The sequence below is a fragment of the Oncorhynchus nerka genome, linkage group LG3 (assembly GCF_034236695.1).
Source record: "Oncorhynchus nerka isolate Pitt River linkage group LG3, Oner_Uvic_2.0, whole genome shotgun sequence".
NCBI classification, from domain to species: domain Eukaryota; kingdom Metazoa; phylum Chordata; class Actinopteri; order Salmoniformes; family Salmonidae; genus Oncorhynchus; species Oncorhynchus nerka.
The window spans coordinates 28,251,738-28,275,692 of record NC_088398.1 but is presented as its reverse complement, the minus strand read 5'-3'; the positions used below and the strand labels follow the sequence as shown (position 1 = coordinate 28,275,692).

The following is a 23,955-nucleotide window of genomic DNA, read 5'->3' as shown; positions in this document are numbered from 1 at the left end:
ATCAATAGGGATATTTACTGCACCTGTTTCAGGGAGACTTTCACAGTGGGCAGGGCATTAAACAAACACAAGACAGGACTCGTCCCAATGACAGGACGCTCTGTCTGTCTAATTGTCTGTCTGTCTGTTCTTCTGTCTGTCTACACTGTGTCACGCCCAAAATGTCACGCGCATTCACTTAAACGGGTATTAGACCAGCAGGCAGGAGATGGGAGGGCTCTAGGCTATTATTTCAACACGAGACAGTCTGAAAGAAACAGAGAGCATTTCACTAATAAAGCAGGCGCATTTCACTCATACCCGCGGACTGATAGAGCGGTCTGTAGCTTTCACTCCACAGTTTGTTCAGGATTTGGTCAAATTGCAGATTGTTTGAGGAGAACCTTATTCTGAAGTGTGATGAACATAGTGACAATACTGCCATTCTGACACACATTTGCCTAAACAGTTATACAGTAACAATGATCGTTTGTTTGTTAACATCAAGTAGTAGCTGCAAAACATTAGGCACAACCAAGTGAAAATGTCCTCTACACATAATGTCACGTTTAGTAAACACTTCTCACTGCGATGACATAGACTTAGATGCATTACCTTAGTAAATCATGTTATGATATTGGGTTTACGGAAGTATCAAATGTATACCGAATTGCCAATTGTGTGTTATCAACCTCTGCCCTGAATCCCTATGTAACCTCCTGCTCTGCAGGCTGGTGCACCATAATTGAAATCACTTGAGGTAAAACGGCCTTCCTTCACAAAGTGCTTTTTATGAAGGTTAAAGCGGCAATCAGCAGTTCAAACCGTAACTGAGCCACAACCCCATCACTGTTTTGGTAAAAAGCTGAGGGATGGGGCTGGAGAAATACAACCACTCTCAAATTCCTTGACCTCTGGATGCGAAGACTGGCCATCCATGATATCAAAAATATCATTTTAACCATATTTTGAGGCTATACCGTGTTTGTTTACATGTACCTTGTCTACAGACTTTGGAGTAAAACGAGCTTATATGTTGGCTTCTGTTCTACAGTTCTAAGTTATATTCTTGAAGAATCAATGGGTATATATCATTCATGTACAAGTCACAAAATGCATGTATCAATCGCAGACTGCGTCTTTAAGCTACAGGCTATTGAATTATATTATAAAATGCCACACAACTGCTACTCCCCAAGAGTTGAACAAAAGTCTTTATATTTTTATGTCCTGTCTGGAAAATTTAGAATTTTCACTTGGTAATTGCCAGCACATGAGCTCAAGGATGTGTGGAATGCTGTACTCAAAAATAAGCACAGCAAAAATGAAATTGTATTAATTTGCCAAGGAATTACTTGAGAAAGCCTCGGTAAGGACACATCTGATTGCAGTGACACAAAATGCAGCTGAGAAATACTTTGTGGCATACATTTCCACATCAGCACCGAAGTGCACCTCAGGGCAAACTCAACTGACAGTCACAAACCGTTGTGTAATACCCCAGTACAACAAATAAGTAAAGTTGAAAAGAAATCCTATTACGTGTAGTAATTATTGTCATGTTGAATGTGGTTAAACTCCTTGTTAACGTGAGGGCTCTGGGTAAGCAGGCTCTCAGCCCCTATACTGTCACTCATCACTAGAGACAAAATATTGCATCCAGTCGCCAAAGGCTGATGTGCTGATTTGTGAACTTGTTTTTACAATAGGTAAAAAGAATGTGGGATACCTAGTCAGTTGTACAACTGAATACATTCAACTGAAATGTGTCTTCCGCATTTAACCCAACCCCTTTGAATCAGAGAGGTGCGGGGGGCTACAATAATCAACATCCATGTCTTCGGCACCAGGGAACAGTGGGTTAACTGCCTTGCTCAGTGGCAGAAAGACAGATTTGACCTTGTCAGCTCAGGGATTTGATCCAGCAACCTTTTGGTTACTGGCCCAACACTCTAACCACTAGGCTACCTGCCACTGTAGGTGTTCTACTGTGCTCTGTCCTCACATATTACTTTTTATATGATTACATACATTTTTCTGCCCTGAGGCCCTCTGATTGGATCAAGTCATTATCATGTCTGCAGCTCCGTAGTCATAGCCATCAGCTGCTTGAAGAGAGGATGCTGGTAAGGGGGAAGAGACAATTATGGCCAAGACATTAACTTCATTTTCATGGACACTGTGGTGTATACATGAGGGACAATAACAAAAAGCTGAAATCAAATAATCATATTTGTCTTTTGGAGCTACTTCAGTGGTTTTATTTTGGTCTCATGCATCATTTCTTTTCATGTTAAATTGAAAGACGTTCTTTAATAAACCGCAATGGAAAATGTGTTTAAAATAGTGTTAACAATTCACCTAATATTGTATTAAGGAATCAAATATCAAAGGCTACATTATCGTCCATCATATCTACATGTCCTATTGGCAGAGACAAGGCTATGACAGAGAAACATTTGTTCCTCTTGACATGAGTGCAAATGGAATTAGCTGTTTACAGGTTTAATTCACACATTTTTTTTTAATCTAAATGCTCTGTCTGCAAGTGCATGATAATGTTGGGTTTAATTGTATCTCAAATTAGAAAAACATGATAATAAAGTGTTCATGATTGCGCATAAGGAAAATAACACCCAGCCTTACCTACAACACAGACATAACTGGATAGGAGGGGTATTTAAAATGATTTAAAACAACAAAATTTAAAACAACAAAAGTATCTCAACACAGGAGATTCAATCTCACACCAGCACAGGAAATGTTAATTCTTACCAGATGGCCTTTCTGTGTGAACATCAGCAGTGTGTTTGTGCGTGCATCTCTGTGCGTTCGTGTGTCTGTGCGTGCATGCAGACCATGTGGGAGGTTTTGTGTGACACTCCAGGGGGCGATGCTGGGCGGCCGATCACCAGTGCTTGCTTTCTCTGTCACACACACACACACACACACACACACACACACACACACCACGGCAATATGAAGGATTGCATCTTGAATGTGATCAAGTAGAGAACTTGTCACTACACTGCTGGTGATAGAGGAACATCATCTTCACATGCAGAATCTTTCCCTCTGGTACAAACAGTTCGAAACATTTTTTTATCACATCTGCCATCGATCATGTGACCTGTCATTGCTGTCATTCCACACTAACGAAGGTATATTCTCTGTGACACAGTGTAATATGTCTGTGAGACGAATGCTCTTTTGGGGCCATGTCATTACTAAAGGGGCATGAATCAGTGTCCCACTCCAGCTACATTTGCTAAGGAAGCAGACAATATGCTGTCTGCCAACAGAACTTGCTCAAACAAATCAAATCATTTCTAATGGAAATGATTCAACAACAAAAAATACGTACATAATTTGAAACAAGTGTAATATGGAAAATGTTTATATTATTATTATTATTATTACCATATATGTGTACGAGAAATACTTTTTGTAGTATTCACTGCAGTACTTTGAAACATAAAAGTACCTTTTTATTTGAAAGACTCGGAGTTGCAAAGTACACTACCATGTCTCGTTTCAGTAGTACAGCAAGAACAAAATTGTATTACCTTGTGTCATTGGTAAACCAAACAAGGCACCATCTTTACTTATGATAGGCTACCCCATAATCTAAAGCTATACTAAGTGGGTCATGAGCCAATATCATTTCAAAACTGTTTTTGTACATACTACTGGCTGCACTAAAAGCTCTGAAGGATATTTGCCAACACTAGTGTTAGAAATAAAGTGGATCGGATTTGTAAATATTATAACTTTTCTGCTACATATCATCAGCATGGAACACTGTAGATGTAAACCTGCATTGTATACACATATATCCTAACTTCATTTTCCCATTTCCATGAACCGAGCAGTAGGACAAGCAGTACTTACTATTCCTCAGGTTTGAATAACGTCTATCTTCTAATAGTCACACACACGCGCACACACACACACTAATTTGTGACTAAATCATCATAGATATGTTGCCCATGTTATCAAGTGATGTAAACAAACTTTTACATCACCAATCTATTATGTTAAGATCAGATCATATCTGTGCAGTGTAAGTGTCCTTTTTTTCCCTTCCAGATACAAGACATCCTAGTCAAGGGAAGCTGGGGGACAGACGCTTGCTAATTATGTTCTTTCATTAGATTTTGTATTTTTTTTACTCTTCAAGGGAAAAATAAATGTTCCTAAATTGAACATGTTCCCTCTCAGCCTCTGTCAGGATTCATATATGTTTTATTCGCCATCAATGTCTGGGAATCCAGCTCTTAACTGCTATTCTTGCCCAGAAGGACACTACTATTTATTTTATGTTCCCAAAATAAAGGGGCCATTTCAAAGGGGCCATCAGGAAAATGCTTTTACATAAAACAGAAGTCTTTTTTTTTTTTTAACATCACCTCAAAGCAGAAGTTCTGTATTTATACTGGGCCTATTGATTTCACAACCGATGCCTTGGGGATGACAACCTACATTAGGGGGAGAATACCTTTGATACTTGTAATGATGTTGGAAAAGCTACATGAACTATTCACTACCCTTACATACCATATTTTGCCTATGCTATTACAATTCAATAACGTGTCTTTTGTTTCTCAAAAGTTAATGTCGGCAGTATAAAGGAAAGAAATCATAGCTGCTGATGAACATTATTTAAACTCAAATAAAATATTACAGGAATTAAATTTGGAAGCATTTCCTACGACGGCTACTGTGGTTGTTTTGATATGTTGATTGGCTGTGAACAAATAGAGATTAAAGATAGGGGTCTGTTGGGTACACTCATAGGGAACAAAAGGCGCTATCTAGAACATAAAAGGGTTCTTCGGCTGTCTTGTATGTAGAACCCTTTCCACAGAGGGTTTTACATGGAAACCAAAATAGTTCTACCTGGAACCAAAAAGGGTTCTCCTATGGGGACAGCAGCTTCCCCTATGGGGACAGTAATGCTACATGTTTATTATTTTTAAACTTTTTTAGAAACTTTTTCTGCATCTTTGGGTTTTATAGAAACATTCAGCACCAAACTGTAAATATAAATTGTTGAACTTGAGGTATTGGGCTTCTCTCGAACCCCATGTGACATAAAATGCCCAAACAAGAATTAGGACATTCCTAACTGCTTATTTTGAATGTTATTTCAAATATGTCTTTCTAAGTAAATATACAGTAGAACGAGAAAGATGTAAAAAAAAAAATCACATTTTCACATATTTTACTTCATATAATCTCATCACAACCTTCTAACCCCCTTTGAAAGAAACCAGGAATCCAGCCTGAAATTAAATAAATAATAACAACAGCACATGTAGAGAAGGAGACCAGTCAAACACAAGTGACCTGTTCTCTCTTTTTTTTATTGGAGAAGGATTTGATTGAGTGGATGAGGTTGTACTCTGATGAGTAGCATAAGATACCGTACCAGAGGGCCAACTCTGCAAATAGTAGGAGTGGTACGCTGAAAACAATCAAAACTACACGTGATAGACAGCTCAGTCAAAGGTTAACGATAAGTCACGGACAAAACGTCTTGTTTAAAAAGTGCATTCACAAACATGACAAATACTCTCAAAGGATGTCTATTTTCATGTGATACAAAATATGCATACCTGTTTCAGTTGTCTGTATTTCTATACATATGTATTTCTTTAAAATGACATTTTCCCCCATCTTAAAAAATAAAAAAAAAGAAAGGTTAAAATCAGGTTTGTGATAATAGCAGCTTCAGATATCTCAACTTCTTCACTGTGCACCAGACATGTTACACATAGTCTTGGCTAGATATCCAAATAAAACCTTCACAATGTGTCTCTGTCGTACAACTGAAATGACATGTTGTCTTTATTGAAAGAGATATTTATAAGTGAAGTCTGCAGTTTAGAAAAAAAAAGGATCAATAAAATGCTGGGGCTATTAAATATATTTTCGTATACCCGCTTTTTTTTTGTCAATATCATAAATACTAAAGACACAGGACAATATTATAAGACAATGCTGGGAGACTTAATGTAAAGATTTAAAATAGTTTAAACGTTTTTTCAAGTGTTCTACTTCATGAGAAAAAAATTGTAGGCGAGCACAGTAACACCATAATTCCAATTTACTTCAGTCTGTTGCTCTTTATCTCAGAGCAAACATAAACATCAGCCAAACAGCAGCTAGTCAGTCTATGCACATATAAGAGTTCGCTCGGCTTCATTTTAGTCCTTTCACAATAAGAGGCTTGCCCGTCACAATTGAGTCAAGATATTACTTTTCAAAAATAATCCTTAAAAGCAGTCAAACATACTGATAGAAACCAATAAGTACCATGCAAATCTTGCAAGACGGCATATTCTCAAACAAGAGACAAAGTATTCTTCGTATGAGCGAAATATCAATGAGGAGGGGTGAAAGGGCAAAAGTCAAAGACCTCTAATGAATACTAAATATTATATTTCCAAAAACAAACCAAATAAAAAGTTTTCTGTACATAATATAGTACATAAGAGTTCAAACTGGATTAGCAGTTTCTTTCCTTTTCGTAAGACTCTTGTCTTTCCTCAGTCGTTTCCTTACTAATAATAAAGTCATTAATTGATCCCAATCTCTTTATTTTCCTCCATAAATCGAGCGAAGGGGCGTCTAGCCCCAACCTCCAGACCTGTCTTATCCATCCCAGTCATGGGAGGACTGCTGCTGGCATTCACCCGGTTCATATGGTCCATACCTCCAGACATGGCCCTTAGCGAGGTCATACCTCCTCCACCCAGGCTGACAGGCAACTGGGGGATGCCTCCATTCTGGATGACGGAGATCTCGTTGTTCTTCATGGCCAGGCCGTTGGTGATGGCGGCAGCATACTGGTTCCAGAAGCCAGGGTCTACGTTCATGGCCCTCGCCGCCAAGTCCTTCTGAAACATCTCGCTAAACTTCATGGCGTCCCCGCCCAGCAAGGCCATGGGGTTCTCCACGGAGAGACGGCGTCCACGACGGGCTGGCGCATTGTTCCACATGTGGGTGCCCATGTGCACCTGCATTCAGTCAACAGGAAACACAAGGAACAGACATTATTATTCAAGAGCCTCTGGTCTTTTTTTCATGTTCTTTATATAACTTTATTTTTGAGGCAGACAAATGTACCCCTTTTCCTATACTTTAAATGCATTGTATTATTATATTCTCTCTCATACCTTCAGGTTGCCTTTCGTGGTGAAGGCTCTTCCACAGATCGAGCAGCCAAATGGTTTCTCTCCTGTGTGTGTGCGCTCATGGATCTGCAGGGCACTAGCTGAGGAGAAGTTCTTCCCACAGTTGTGGCAGTTGTGCTGCTTGGGAGTGCGACGGGGAGTTGGCGGTGCCAGCATGGGGGTGATACTGGGGCTCATGTTGGTCTGGGGTGCAGAAGCGGGTACTTGGATGCCCACAGGCATGTAAGGACCGTCATTCAGGGACATGGGCTTTCTGTGCCTGTGCCCATTCATCTCCATTTTGATCATGTTGGATGCTGTGTTTAGCAAGCTAGAGTTGCTCAGACCTAGAGAGAAAAAAATAGGATATGTTTAGTTGGGAGAACGGAGACGTGTGTTATTCAAATGACACGTGGAACACAATGATTTTAGACATTTCAGATATCATTCACGTAAATTGTGATTTGTATTTATTAATTTTCCTAGGAAACAAATTAACAATAAATGAACCATATCAAAGTCAGGATCATTGAATATACCTCTATCTCTGCCCAGGAACATCATGTTGAAGTGGTTCTCCTCCTTGATGAAGTGCCTGCTAGGCTGGGTTAGGCTAGCAGTCAGGTCCAATGCCACATTACCTTCAGACACAGGTGCCGGGGATGGGGTGTCTGACTTCTCAGACTTCACTGTAGCCATATCGTTGTTCTCCTGCCCCTCTGCTGCAGTGCTGCTGCTATGGTTGAGTGTGGCTGGGGACTTGGATCGATGACTCTCAGGGTGACTGTGAGCAGGGGAGAGGGGCTGCATGGACCCTGAGGACTCAGATAGTGCTGGGCTTCCAACACTCTGGCCTTCCAGGTCCCCCGAGGCATACAGCGAGTCATTGTTGAAGAAGTTATTCTCCCCTCCAAACCCGCCACCATTCTGCATGGGCTTCAGCCCGAACGAGCGGCTCATATTGACAGAGGAGTCGATCATCTTCATCTGGTTCTCCAGAGCAGCAATGCTGGAGATGACAGAGGTAGGTGGGGAGCGACCAGGGGACATTCCTGAATATGGATGGAGAGGTTTGGATGGGTCCATCATCATCTCTCCTTCTTTCAGCTCTGCTTCATCCTCCATAGCTGCCTCCATCTCATCCAGTAGCTCGTCATCATAGTTGCTCATGGCGTCTAAGCTTTTCTCGTCAAAGGAGAGGTCGGTGTCCATCTCCTGAAGACTCTCAGGCAGGGGGGTGTTGGGGATCTGGCCCCCCATGTGCATGCGGATGTGCTGTTGCAGGACTACAGCGTTCGTGAACTTCTTCTGGCAGATGGGGCAGGAGTGTTGGACCCGGAGAGGGGGCTTGGAACGATGGACCCCAAAGTGTGTTTTCAGATTGCCCTTGGTGGTGAACGCTCGGCCACAGACCTTACATTTGAAAGGCCTTTCCCCTGTGTGAATGCGGTAGTGCATCTTGAGGGCGCTCTGGCAGCTGAGCACACGGTGACAGATGACACACTGGTTGGGGTCGGTCATCTTCTTGTCGATGTTCTCCACCAGCTGCTGCAGCTTTGAGGTCTCAGACGTTTGCATAGAGTCCAGGAGGCCGCCGAACGGAAACTTGGCCTTGAACTGATCAGAGATCATGGGAAGGATTGGATGGGCAACAGAGGAGGGGGCAATGATGGGTTCAGTATAGCTGCTAGTGGATGTGGTCGCGGTGACCGTGGTGGCGAGGACCACTTGAGTAACGGTGGTGGTGGTGGTCGTGTTCTCACCAGGCCTGGAAGTGGGTAGGTTTGGGGGCAGGTGGATGCCCTCTGGTTTAAGAATGGGAGGCATGTCACCCCCTAAGTTGGGCTGTGGAGACTGTGAGGTGGTGATCATGCCTGCTTCAGTGAAGAGGTTAGGTGACTGAGAGGCACACTCACTGGAGGGTGGGGAGGGCCTTTGGGGTGATCTGCTAAGGGGAGTGAGGCTCGGGGAATCACCGTAGCCTCCCATCATGCTGGGGAGAGTTGTGGGGAACTGGAGCCCGACTGAGGTGGGGACTGTGGGGAGAACAGGTTTGCTGTCCAGCCAGGTGGTCACCGGCTTCTCTGGGGGGAAGGACATACCATACGGTATGCCTGAGCTGGTCGGCACGTTATCCAGGTATTCTGGCACGGGATAAGGGTTCATCTGGACGTGCGGGTACTTCTCCTTGTGCCTCTGGAAGTGGACCTTCAGATTGCCCTTGGTGGAGAACCGGTTTCCGCAGATGTTGCACTTGAAGGGCCGTTCGCCGGTGTGAGAGCGCAGGTGGATCTGCAGGGCACTGTCACTGCCAAACACCTTGGCACAGAACCTACACTTATGCTTGAAGAAGGGATCCTCGGAGCTGGGCTTGGTGTCGAAGATAGACACGTTGGGGGGCTTTCCCTTGCGGTGCCTCATCAGAGCGGAGAGTGGGTCAAGTGCATTGGCCGTGGCAGCTATACTGGCTAGCGGGTTTGGGAAGATGACACTGCTAGATGAACTTTGAGGTATCAACGGTAGATTGGAGGGACTGGTGCTCAGGAGGCTGCTGTGGCCTAGTGAAAGGGGGCTGCTGGAATTCCTTGGCAGAGCTGTACTGCTGCTGCTCATGCCTCCTCCACCTGTGGATTCAGCTCCACTGCTGCTGCTGTGTGTGATTGAAGCCATGCAGGGAGGCAGTAGAGACGACAGCACATTACCACTGGATGGAGGGAAAGAGGAGTTTGCTGAGGTGGTGTTGGGCATCGAAACATTTGACTGCTGCTTGCTACTCTGCTGGGTATGGGAGAAGAGGGGCCCATCTATAGCAGAGGTGAGGGAGGAGGAGGAGGAGCCCAGGCTGTTTAGTGGTGAGGGCAACCTGATGGGTAGCTGGTGGACAGGGGGAGTGATGAAGTTGTGTAACTGCTGGAGTTGGCTGGGCACGGCAGGGAGGCTGGAGGATGACGGACCCTGGGAGCCAGCAACTGTGCTGTGGTGGTGGCGGTGATGGTTCTGGGTTGGCTGGGTGACGGAGGGCTGCCTTTGCATCAACGCCACCTGACTGCGGATCTGTTCGATCAGTTGGAGTTGGTGGATCTGTTGCTGCTGCAGCGCCATCAGCTGGTCCAGGATCATGGGGATGGCCAATGGGGAGACCCCGCTACCGGCCACCGCGGCATGGACACTCTGGGAGAACTGAGCCACTGCCACGCTGGTACTGTGTAGCGTCTCCAGGGTGACGTTGGTGCTCGGCATGCTGTAGCTCTTCACAGAGGATGGGGCAGGATCGCAAAGCTGAGGTAGAGCACCATCTGGCTGTAGGGAGGTGTCACTCTCTTCGAGGTCCACCGGTTTCTCAAGAGACAGCTCCATGGGCTCGTCCTCCTTGTCCAGGGCACTCATACCCTCCAGGGCTATCTCTGCGCCCTCATCGTCCTCACCGGGGCTGTGGCTGCTGCCCTCTCCAGCGTCCTCGCTGTCTGCCTGGTCACTACGACAGCTTGGCGAGGGCGATGGCTCTGCAGGATACTCCCGGGAGGGTTCAGTCTCGTTTTCGTTTACTATGAGCACCAGGGGGTTCTTGATGCAGCTCGTCAGGTGTTCACAGAAATCAGACCACTTGAAGAACTCGGCACAACACTTCTCACACACATGGGTCTCCTCGCTCCCACTGCGGCTCTCATTCCCACTGTCTGCGTCATCCAGCACTTCTCCTGTGGCTGAGGATAGAAGGGGATGGAAGGGGGAGGGAGAAAGACAGAATGATGGGAGGGAGACAAAAAATGTGAATTAATGAATAAATAATCAATAGAATTTCAACACATATTCTGCAGAGCAGCTCTGCAAAGATTTAACCTTTAATTATTTTTTTTCTTTCTTTTAACGTGACTAAAATCAATATTCTTTTTTTTTTTTTTGTCTGAACAAATTGCCCTAGTTCACCAATTCTCAAGACCCAGTTTTGCGCATTCGAGCCCTCTCAATAGAGCCAGGCTAATAATTTTCTTTGTGCAATCCATCAAATTATGAGGGCCTATCAATTGTGGATACTGCCGCTTAATGAAATTCCATAGAAGCTATTGATTTCCAATATTTCATGCAATTCACAGCTGCCTCATCTGTTGGGTACAAATCAGGTCTTTGATGGGCCCATTATGATTCTCCTATGCTATCAAGCCCCGCCATATCCACCTGAATTTCAAATGCTTGAGCCTCTTCATTTAGCATTGCTAAGGTAATACATAAGCCCTGCATCTAAAGTGAATAAGTGAATAAATAAATTCAACCTTCAGCAACTGCTTGTGACTAGCTGCAATGCAATATGGAGGCCGAGTGTATTCTACTTTGAGAGATATTTATAGAATATGTTTCAGATTAAAATGGTTGAGACTTGTTGTTGCTATTGTTGTTGCTTATTTCTCCCAGAATGTCCTGGGAAATTTGACCCATAATGTAAATGAGGATGTTAGCCCAAAATATATAAATTACCGAAAATTGTGCCCTTATGACAGTACATCTTTTGAAATGAGAAACATTCTCTTTTTAAATTAGTAACATGCAGCTTTTGTTACTCAGTTAGGTTTGTTCATCTTTCCTCCTCTCTCTCCCTTTTTGAAATGAGACTCAACAAATGACATGCTAGTGCCATGGCAGCAGTCTCTGATTAGTTACACATGTTTAATCACAGTTGTAAGAAGCCACTTCCTCTTCCGCATACTGCCATCAAGTGCCAAGAAAGCAAGTAGGTTCATCCGAACATGGTCCTAATTCACACCTGATAAAACCATGAATATATGCCCCCTTATCCGTTTATTTTATCTCATGTTCAAGTGGATGCATGGCTGAGTCTTTGTGCGCGTGCGTTTGTGTGTGTGTGTGTTAATTATTCCCATAGTGAGAGCTTGCTACTCTCCTACATGAAAAACTGCATGACTGCTTTACTTCAGAGACCCCAGCCACTATGACTTGACACCCATAGATGTGTTTTCTAGCTCCTCAGAAACACAATTAGCTTGTTTTGAAGTGCTTAACCTGTGTGTAAATAAAAGATCACAAGGAGAGAAATAGTGGGGGTCGACGTGAAACCTTTGAAAATGGTTAAATGTAAAGACATGGATCACCTTTTAGGTTACTATGGTTCAGTGGTTTCTTTCAGCCTGAAAATGCGTTTCAATACTATTTATTACCAATTAGTATATTATCTCAATCAGTGAATTATGTAATAATTATATATAAAAAGTATTTGTAGTGGATCTATTGGATTTATTTTCTTTAGCAAATGATCATACAATTCAATATGTTTTTATTTTGAGTGAGTTAAAATTCATGTTACTATTTAAAGTTGTATTAATCTTTTCACACACACACACACACATATATATATATATATATATATATATATATAGTAGTATTCCCACACTAACCCTAACCCTAGTGCAAGTGTTTTAAAACCTAATTCAAAATGCCATCCCAGGTTGTCATGTTTATATATATGTGTGTGTGTGTGTGTGTGTGTGTGTGTGTGTGTGTGTGTGTGTGTGTGTGTGTGTGTGTGTGTGTGTGTGAGAGAGAGATAATAGGGTATTGTAGGTGTTTATGTATGAGCATGTTTGCCTGTGGGGGCAAAGGAACAAACACAGGTGAAACAAAAATCAAAGCAAAACCAAACATCGCACTTCTCCAGGGAACCACTCAGCCACAAGTCAACAAATGGGAGGAACGTACCAGGACACATGCGGTGTTGATGCTTGCAGTTAAGGGTTACATTTAGACTAGTGTGGAGTCTGTTTCGGGTGGCTTTTTGTTGTTGTTGTTCAAATGTACTTTCAAAATGTCAGAACACACATACAACTGTCTTCCACCCCCAATACACCCTCCTTTTTACTATTTAGACAAAAGTGGTGGCCATGTCCAAAATATGCTGTGGATGAGGGAGTACTATACAGGTGTACTGGAACACACACACACATCAACAACAGGAATACCTTCTCATGTCCATAAATTATCCCCCCCCCCCCCTAAATCAATCCAAACGTTTTACATTTTACAGACTACAGTGGTTCATTCAACACGCAGAAAACAGTGAGGGAACGTATGTTGCTCTATGCTTCAGTTCATTTCGAAGGGCACGACATCGCCGACCTGTATCACGGCCTTTGTGACTCATACGTGTCAGTTTAATGAGTCATTAGTGAAATAATTCATCACTCTTCTTGTAATTTCTGGCCAAGGGGGCGATGACACTACACCATCAGGGTCCGGTGTCTTTAACTTAATTAATAATCAACCGAAAGGCCTTCGGAAATGCTATCCGTTCATCCCCAGGAACACACTGGGGGCAGAGTGAGGCCAGTTGCAGGCATTGTTTGATTTCTTTCTGTGTGGTGTGACACAATGGCATAAATTTAAAATATACAAAATGAAGTTAACGATATGACAACAAACACAGTGGGAGCCAGGCATGAAAGAATTGCGTACCATTCAAACAGTATTTTTCATATATTGTGTCTTTAGTGGTGTACATAAAGTAATTTTAGTGGTATAGGCCACACAGCTTCCATTTGCACAAATGTACTTACGTATGCTTTGTGTGAAATGAGTTATTGACTTCACACGACACCAATACAAAACTATGAAAAGAGCAAGTTATTGGAAATAGAAATGCCACGTGATTGAAGGCAGAAATCCCCTTAGCCGATCAACAGACACAGGGGCTCATTTCCATAATTCAGGGTGAAAGGTCAATAATCTCAATGAGTAGGCATTGTTATAAACCGATTCGTTATTAGCATTTATTATAGCAGTTATTATTGTCAATCTAATTTCATTCATACAATTTGCTTTGTAAGTGAGTGCATTTGTTGTCCTATAAACATTGATCAATTGTGATTTGAGTATTTTAATATCTGTTATCTAGATCTAAGCATTTTGGGGATTTTGCATGTTCAAGATGAATACAAATGAATCTATTGAGAATTCTCACTATAGTGAGATTACTGTAAGTGATTGAATTTGAAGGGCAATTATTTGAGGATGTGTATATCACATACTGTACATTTCATTGCATTCCAACAGAGTTAAGTTGAGGCCCCAATTCTGGCCATGTCCTACTGTTCAGAACATTTATATGAACAAGAATTTGAAATTGAGGTATCACCGCTTTTCAACAATCCCTTTCTTTGCTAAAAATGTGTTGGTCCACATACATGTGTCATAGAAACGTATCACCACAATCGTTTCTTTATTTAATTGACTTTGTGAACTGATTGAGCTCATATGTGAATCATCCCTATCGCTAAAATAAAAGCAGACGACGGTAGTATAATGCAACTATTCAATATATATATATATGCCTACAATCTGGAATGTACAGTTTGTTACATAGGAATATCATTTCAGGAGTAACATTGGGAAGGGTATCGCTGTCTTATTGAGACAACTAGAGACTTCTTTCTGGGAAGATAAGCATTTGATTACGGGGTTGATTTTCTCATTCTGGTGCAAATCTCTGCAAATAAAACAAATACGTGGTAAATGAAACACATTATTTTTTTTTGAGATGATACAAATGAACTACCTTTTCTAGAGGAAGTATAATACACCAGACAGGTTGTTCTTTAGGTTCTATGCGACTGAGGCTAGATCTTGTTTCGTGTAAATGTGACTTTGTGTGTGTGTGTGTGAGGGGGGGTATTGATTCTCTTATAGCATGAGAAAGGAAGGCATTGGAAAATCCAATGTGGTTTTCATTTCTTTAAGAGTCTTCCTTTACTCAAATGCAAATATGAAGCTCAACACAATCGATTGTAAGACGTTGTATCGTTGTATCCACTATCTTGCTCAGCAATCTTCGGCATGCTAACGGGAACCGCTAATCTCACATGTTACCTCAAAAGAGGTATTCATGCTCTCTACTGATTCTGTGACAGCCACTGAGCAATGTATTTAGCAAATTATTAAGCTATTACAAAGTCTCCATTCTTAAAGGTCCAATACAGACATTTTTATCTTAACATTGAAGCATTTCTGGGTAACACTTAAGTACCTCACTGTGATTGTTTTCAATAAGAATGGTAAAATATAAACTACAATAGATTCTTAGCAAAGAGCTATTTTCCAAGCAAGAATTGTTCTAGGACTGTATGAGTGGTTTGAGTGGGAGGGGAAAACTGAAAATGAGCTGTTATTGGCAGAGAGGTTAGGAACTCTCTTTCTTATTGGACGTAACTAATGTACTGCCTGGTGATGTCACCAGGCAGGCCAAATCTCCATCCCACCAAAACAGCCTGAAATTTCAGGTGGTCTTTTCAAAACAGCTCTTACACTAAAAGGGCATTATCACAGTATTATTCCGACCTCATAGTGTGGGAATATATATACAATCATGTTTTTGACTGCACTGGGCCTTTAACAATTTCCAGATTCACAAACAGCAGGGCAAACGCACACACCACCCCTACACCCCAAACACACACACAGAGATGTGTGAGGTACAGTCATACATGCAAGCACACACACACACACACACACACACTTGCAAGTCATATAAACTCTATAATCATACAAAATAAATAAAAAGCACCCAAAATGTTAGAAAATAATTATTTTATTACACAAGTTACAAAAGCTTTTTACTCTGGAAAATTACATGATTTAATTTAAAAGCTTCTCTTTTGCCTAAACAAACATTGTTTCTTATGATATCTCATGCTTGATGACATGATAGCATGGCCTGAACCCTCTACCAAACACTTCCACTTAGGTCCGAGTTCAGCCTCAATCACACATCCCCGGACTCGCCAACTCCTCTTCCCCTTTAAAAAGCATTTTTTCCCCTCCAGCATTTAGGAGAGCTTAGGATCCTTAAAAGAGAGATGAATCGCTATAGGTCCAGCCCAAGCTGTGAGAGAGGGGGGTGAGGAGGAAGGATAATAAGGATGCCTGCAGGGTTCAACAATGTTAGAATTCCTGTACAAATTACTTTTTTCCACTGCATTATTTTTCTCACTATCTCCCCCAATTTCCCTGTGTTGCTTTTACATTTCGACTACCCTTTTGTACGACAACCGTCCCGTCAAGATGGCTAAGGAGCAGAGGACATTCCCAAAATGCCACCTCTCCAACACACACACACACACACAGCGGTGACTATCCCTGCTGCCTCCCTCCAAGACAGAGCCGCTGGTGATGATGTATGTACGCCACGTCTCAAACAGCTCCTCTCTCTCGGATCTCCCCACCAGGACCATCACGCACATCCCCATCCGCACCTGCAGAGCAGTCCCCCACCAGGCAGAGCTCTCTATTTCACAGGCCTGGCCCTCACGCATAGTGGTACAGTAATATCCTATCCTCTCTGACAGAGGGGTCTTTGTCACTGCATGCAGATGTGGCCCCAGCCCAAACATTAGCGATTTGTTTGCCTAAGCGTATGCAATACAGTATTCAATGACAGCCTTCTCTCCGGATGATTGTTTGTCACGACGCTGGCGAGTTCCTCTTCATCAAGGGGAATGATAGTTATTGTGTGTTTTTAAGCTCTAGGGGTTGTAATTAAAAGACAGCCATATTGGGGTGCCTTCTTCTTGGAAACATATTTGGCATGGCTGTGTGGGTGGTCCAGAGTCTTCCACTGAAATGATGAGAGAGGATTAAAACAAATGCCAAACAAAGCCTCACTGAATGGCAAGTGGGGATACAGCCCATGTTGTCACTGCTATCAGGACGTTCCCTCACTATATATCATCTCTCCTTTATGTCTTTCTTAATTCCATCCATCCACTTCAATATGTTTTCCCTCTCTTGCTTCGCTCGTTCACTTGCAAATGTTTCCTAAGCATTAGCAGACACCCGAACACTGCGTCACTTAAAGAGGTTTGCCATTATGAACGGCTGGAGAGGATTCACTTTAAATAGTTGTATTTTCAGGTGTGTGTGTGTGTGTGTGTGTGTGTGTGTGTGTGTGTGTGTGTGTGTGTTCTCCCTCACCCCTGGGGAAAGAGCTCTAAAGGGACCTGATGCAGAGGAAGCAGCAGTGAGATGAAAGCTTGTCGCTGTTAACACTGTCTAGGACACGGGTAAGCCGCGCTGCCAAGGTCAATGGCACAGCTGTTCTAATTGTATTATGAGCTTGACATCTAGCCGCAGCCCCTGGCAGGGCGAGGTGGGCAAAGGTTAAGTCAGCCAGCTCTATCATAGCTTTTCTAACCAGCCAACTTCAGGGCAAGTGGCTGGGAGGCCTGGGGGGGTTGGGGGAGTAAGGGGGGGCGAGAGACGCTTGTTGGCACTGCATGCGATTCCACTTTTCCAGGGCCACCACACAATAGGGCCCTAAAGTGCTACATTGGACAACAACTTAACTCCCCACAAAAGACCTAAGCACAAGAAAAAGGTCAAATCAAGGCGGGATTTAAATAACTGATAAATCCCATTTAGACGCAGGCAGGAGGTGTAACGCAGCCGAGAGCAACAGCATGATATCAGAATTGCAGAACCCGGAACCCCGAAAAGATATGATATAAAAATAGAAGTCTGGATTCATCCAATAACATTTAGAAAAACGTCTACTATGGTATAGGTATAGCAACTAGTTTCTGTAGGCCTCTGATCCCTTGCTGTGTCGTGACTGGGAGGTTACACACAATCAGCCAGGTCGGCGACTAACAGAATGGATAATAAGTCCTAACAGTGTACTGAAAGAGAATTGGACCCTCTGAATTCCTTCGTACAACATACGCCATTTTGACTTCAGGCAGAGTAATCAATAGTGTTGTCAGTAGCTGTTCTACAGTACGTAAACGGATCACAGTTACATCATACGTTTTGTCTGACATAAAGTGGTATAGTTAGTTCAGGTCGTATCGGTGGAAATACGGCATTGTAGGGTATCTTATCGAATGGTCTATCACTGTCTTTTGTCCAAGGCGTGTGAAGGCTTCTCTCAGTGAAGCACAGTCTGTTCTGACAACAAGCAAGTCAGTGCATTCTTCCAACATCAGAAAGGATCCTCCGTAGCAATCGACATCAACTTGCTAAGCAGTATGGCGCCGGTAGTTCTCACACAGCCATCGTGTGTGTGTGTGTGTGTGTGTGTGTGTGTGTGTGTGTGTTGTGTGTGTTGTGTGTTGTGTGTGTGTGCGTCTCTGCATACACATGTCTATGAGTGAGTGTAGCCGTGTGTGCAGACAGGTCACCCGTGACACAAGTCAGTATTGAAATGAGACGTTTGAAAGAACGTCTAACTCTGACGTGAGACTCTGAGAGCTGGTAGCAGCGTGATCCACCAACTACGTTCGTCTTCATCTCTTTTCATAAGTCAAGACGTAGAAGACAGAAGGAGAGAGGCATTCCACTCAGATCTATTTGCCATAAGAGGAAAATATCCAAACCAACAGAACTGAAGAGGGCTTTCTCATTGACACAGCTGTTTGATATTTTGATATGAGAGAAGGAGATGTGACTTTTTCTTGAACAGGCCCATGACAGTAGGCTCTTAAGAATGCGCCACATAGAGCACTTCTTTTCTCATCTTATTGAATTCATTGGGAAAATACGGATCTCCTTCCTCCTCCTACTCACGTAAAACGCCCTTATAGTTAACGAGGATCATCTTTAAATGAATGCTTTCCATTATAAGGTCATTATTACCCTCTAAAACACAATAGATGGCATATGACAATCATAACCACACTGTTATCAGCATATATGCCTGTAACTAATAGATAGATGCCATTTCACTATCCATGGTTCTTGACATATACAAGAGAATGTATTTCTAGCCTGTTATACAGATGATACTTTAACCCTGGCTTTACTCTTGCAATTCATGGCTATAATCAACCTACAAGGGAGGCAAGTGTGATGTATTGTCCAATCAGCTTAGCTAGCTACATTACATTTTTGGGGGGGGACACTGACTGCCCTATTCATGTGTTACGTCTGGTATGATAAGACAATGCGTAAATAAATTAATCACAACCCATGCTCAGCATTGTGACTCCATCACCCTAAAATGTTCACAAGGAAATAAGACTGTTATTTGTCCCTAGGGATGACATCACACTTTTATTTATTTTTTTACAGGATCAGTACAAAGGATGTGCAGTATGTGCTGGTCAGCGATGGTTCAAGATAATGACAGTTGTTTTGTCGAGAATACCACGTAAGCTGTATGGATAGTCAATAAGAAATGCTGACTAACACATGACACTCTTTCTCGATCTAATAGGAAGAAGGAAAATAACGTGTTGGTAATTTCAGAATGTTGTTAATAAAATGACTTCAAAAATCCTTAGGATTGCAATATACATTTTGGAGAGGAAAAACAAAGAGGTATTGTGAAGGTTTTAAATGATAAAATATCGCAATAAACTTAAATATATTTATATTATTTTTAAGGTATATAGGAACTTTTGCAAACTGCAGATACTTCAATTTTTACAAATAATTATGTAGCTTGATCACGATTCCTGAAGTATAAAATAAATAACAAAACAAACAATGTCATTAAAATATTGAACGAATCTTTACTCAATAATGAATCGTGCATAATTACCCATGTATGAGTTTACATGTGCATTAAACTACATTATAGACAAATCACCGGGACCTGATGTAAAACGCCATCGAAGATTTGTATTCGATAAAAAAGGTTTTTCAACATTAATATATGGAGGATTTCTTAAAATCTTTATTTAAAAAAATGTCCGGATAGGCTATAAAACCAAACTGACCTGCATTTTCGTGTCGTGTGCTTTGGGTGAAGATTTCACTTTAGTTTTCGAATTAAAAGGTTTTACACTCTTCAGGCGCATGCAGCACATATTTTTGGAAAAGAGTGACCCCATACACACGGCTAACCCTGTCAACTGACCGTGTAGACATGGGGATCTACACGAAAACAAACCAAGTGTGATACATTTATGTGAGGGAGTAAACAAAAACATTTCCATGACAAAACATGCTCTGCACTTAATCTATCGCAGAATATGCAATCCGCTCCTTTGAATGCCAGGATAGGCATCGACACTGGAAAATAACCTACCGTATGCCGACATAAATAAATCAAAACGACTATTTATTGTCCTCTTTTAGGAAGAAAATGTTATGCAATGTATTGATGTAAATACTTTCTCAAAGTCCGAAGGCATAAATATGATGTAGAGCGTGGTATGCGTGGTACATAATTACATTGCTTGGTATTTCAAATGTTTACATTTTGCGTGCTGTGTGTGTGTGTGTGTGTGTGTGTGTGTGTGTGTGTGTGTGTGTGTGTGTGTGTGTGTGTGTGTGTGTGTGTCAGAGAGAGAGAGAGAGAGAGAGAGAGAGACACCAACTGATGAGGTTGCGTTTAAAGAAAAAACATTTTTGATTAATATAATATTTGAACTCATATTAAAATAGTTTCAAACTGTTTAGTTTCTTGATACGAAAACTATCGGAGTTTCTTATGAACCATACTCTGAAACAGAGTTGCACTCGTATAACGCAGTAGGAGATCTATTTGCATCTAAAAACTAGGACAGGTATGAAATTGTTGTGGGAGTTATCGAATTAAAACTGTTAAATACCGACTTGAGGCCATTGCATTTGCTTGTGTTGTGTTGCTTTGTTACCTAAAAGCACAACCAACAACCGTAGGCTATTAAAAGTGACTTCAAAAGTGTTTTTGATAGTACCTTAACGTGCTCTGAATAAAGCTTGAAATGTCACCAAATGACTTTCTTGTAATAAAACAGGTAGGCTAGTTATTGGAGTAAGTAAATAAAGAGTTCCCATCTAATTTGGAGGTTGCGTTGGGTTTCACAACATGATGAATCCGGTGGAAGCGACAAGGAGATCTATGCGTAAAACCATAAGCAAAGTTTCGCAGGGACCGCGACATATAGATACACATTCTATTTTAAGTCATATGACCGATATTATAAAGTCACTTCTACATAAATACATTGCCTTTCCAACACAAATGATGTCCCGGAAAAGCTTGCATTCGGAGAAAACAATACGTTTTGTAGACTTGGACATGCGTTTAAAAAGATTGTCCCAACCGCAGATAGAAGCATAACTTACCATTTTCGGATACCACCCCGGCTATTGTGGAATCCTCGTCCGACTTGAGGTGCTGTGGCTTCGCTTGCTTGCGACGGGACATGCTGCTGATACGCTGCGAGATGTTTCTGCTTTTTGCAGATACATCAGCAGCGACCGAATGAAAAAAAAAAAATCACAAATAGTCTGGTTGCAAAAATTACGGGAATTAGCTAGTGTTGCTGTTGCGTGGATTGCGCATGTCGGTATATAATTATGATAGTGAATAATGCATTACGATTAATGGTACTGTGTGAGAGGGATTGGCTGAAGTCCAGCGGACACACACTGGATATGGTAATGAGGGACAGACTAAGCAATTAGCTGCTTCACTCTCAGACTATCTGTCTCTCTTCTCTCGCTATCCACCTCCTCCAACAACACACAAAATCTCGCTTGTTACGCCCAGCATTCATGGGGGTCTACGTCGCGGAAGGTCAGCTTTTCTCCTTTTCTGTGGAGCTTTCTTTCACTGGTGCTGGAGATTCATTGATGCAATTCTTTTCTTGCGTGTATCCAATACTTCAGCCATGCTTTTAAGTAGTATTTTCCACTTGGGTTGTGAACTTCTGATAATTTAGATGACGGAATTCGAACAGTTTGTCTCAATGCTCATACTTTCCACCCATCTTTTCTTCCATATTATTTAGGCTAGATAACTTTTGTCCCACGACTGAGTACTTCCTGTGAATGTGGCTGTGTGCATCTGAAAGTGTTTTTAATGTCCCTGAAGTGGTTCAGTCTTTTTTTAAATCTTCATATAATTGACAGCATCCTCATTCAAATAACCTCCTTGCCGTTGGACATCAGTCGCCGACACCCGCTAGAAGCGGATGGGACCGATAAAGTTTTTGAGGATGGTTGTGAGTTGTTCCCAGTGCGCCTTGATGATGCAATTCCGTTGTAAAGGGGAATCATAAAAGTTCGGTTTGATTGCCAGCGGACAAGCAAGGAACATACTCGTTCGAATTGCCACTCAAAGTTTGTTTTGCGTCTTCTCAGAATCGGCGCGCCTTGTCGGAGTTATGAAGTATGAAATAGTTCCTTGTCTCTATACGCACCTAATCGTTTGTATAATGAGCGTTCATAAAAAATACAAAAAATACACCCCAACTGGCGCTGGGTGGCTAGATGTGTTCTTCCCCCTCGTGGTGCTTTGCTCCCGGCTGCGCGTTTGTCTCGAGCTGCTCTCCAAAGTCCCCTCTCTTCCGTCAGTTGCTCGCCAAAGACCCCGGTCCTTTCCAAGGAGCTTTAGATTTTTTTCCGGATCGATCTACGTTCTCATATGTCGAACATGAAAGTCGTCTTCGACTTCACTTGAGGGTTCGTAACAGGAGCACTGCTTGGGAGGTTTGATGTAGCCGTTGTTGCCCTCGCCTTTAGCTCGGTGTGTGGGGTCTGTGTTGTGTGTGAGAGAGTTAAACCTTGGGCTAGGTTCAGCCCATTGCGATGAGCGACCGCTAGGATGTACCACACCGTTACTGTTTAAGTCATAAGCTTCACACTAGGCTCTGGATTCCACGACGAAGCGTATTTGATACCATATAGACATATATTTCCAAATATCAACCATCGGAATAATCAGTTTGTCTAAAGTGTAGTAAATAAATGTATCTAAAAATGGGTCTTTGACTTTATGTATATCTAATTAGATTACGTTTCCCTATAGCTTCTAACATTAATTTATTGCGAACGATGTGCTCTATATTTTATCATATAGCCCTAATTTACATTTTTGTACATAATGTGGAAGAAAAGATTGGAAACAAAAGTGTTGACACAAAGAGTTAATTTGTATTTCATTGTACATTTGACTTTGGTGATGCTGTGCTGGAGGCCTACTTCACCCCCTTTCGATGCAATATTAATTAATAAATTAATAAAGAGCGTTATTATCCACAAAGAGCGTTTATTTGCAGCAGTCTACAATTACATTTTTAGTGTGCAACGTGTTTTAGTTCAGTTTCAGTTCAAGATAGGCTATAACAAACAACCAATAATGTATTTTCATCTGTGAAATAATATGAATGTGTGTTTTTTCTCTTCCTCTGTGTTCTCCTGTGTTAAATAAACATGCCCTGGCTACATTTTCTTGCAACTGGTGATTTACATTGTAGCCTAGTAGCCTAGTTTGCAAGGGTGGGACTTGGGGCGGTTGGGAGGGGTTCATTCGGGGTTGGACTGTATGAGTGACAAACACCTGTGTTGCCATATTTTGTCAATCCCTGCATGGTTTACGTCAAGCATTTTTTTCTTCTGATTTTCAAAAGTCAGATTGTGTTAACCACATAGAAAACGGTAAGTAATAATTCATTTAGTTATTTTTCATATCATAGTAGACTATCAATTTGTTTCTCTTCCCTGATGCAGAAACGAACAGGAATGCGCGTTTCCCCGTCGTGTATGGATACCATTCTAACACTTGAATATTTCCTTACTGTGAAATTCTGTATAGCCCTTGATATATATCCCACCCCACCCAAAAAATGAAATGTAATCTTTCTCAACAATCACATCAATAAAAGTGCACTTTTCCTATTGTCCCCAAATCAAACAGCAGCTTATCAACCAAATGTAAATGATCTGATAATGTAGGTTAATACCTTAACATATGTCAGTTAACCTAAGAAATACGATTATAAATTACATTCTTAGTTTATGTCGTTTTATTTCCTATAGTGCACCTTGTTAGAGGATCCTCTGTGTTTGCTATCAAGATAGGCCTACA

The 23,955-nt window shown here is 41.9% G+C and overlaps 1 protein-coding gene across 1 annotated transcript; it reads right to left on the bottom strand.

Annotated features, from left to right (window-relative positions):
- Positions 1–5,297: 5,297 nt before the first annotated feature.
- Positions 5,298–22,655, bottom strand: LOC115106175 (sal-like protein 3). The gene is made up of 4 exons (XM_029628738.2): positions 21,210–22,655; positions 7,697–10,861; positions 7,161–7,504; positions 5,298–7,001 (listed from the first exon to the last, which is right to left on the bottom strand). The coding sequence occupies exons 1-4, from the start codon at positions 21,289–21,291 to the stop codon at positions 6,561–6,563; spliced, it is 4,032 nt and encodes a 1,343-aa protein (XP_029484598.1). The 5' UTR covers positions 21,292–22,655; the 3' UTR covers positions 5,298–6,560.
- Between the last annotated feature and the right edge of the window lie 1,300 nt (positions 22,656–23,955).

Coding starts and splice junctions, on each gene's coding strand:
- LOC115106175 (XM_029628738.2), bottom strand. CDS start 21,291: ATGTCCCGTCGCAAGCAAGCGAAGCCACAGCACCTCAAGTCGGACGAG. Junction 10,862..21,209: donor CGGGGTGGTATCCGAAAATG/GTAAGTTATGCT, acceptor TTCTATCCTCAG/CCACAGGAGAAGTGCTGGAT. Junction 7,002..7,160: donor CCACGAAAGGCAACCTGAAG/GTATGAGAGAGA, acceptor GACTGAATGCAG/GTGCACATGGGCACCCACAT.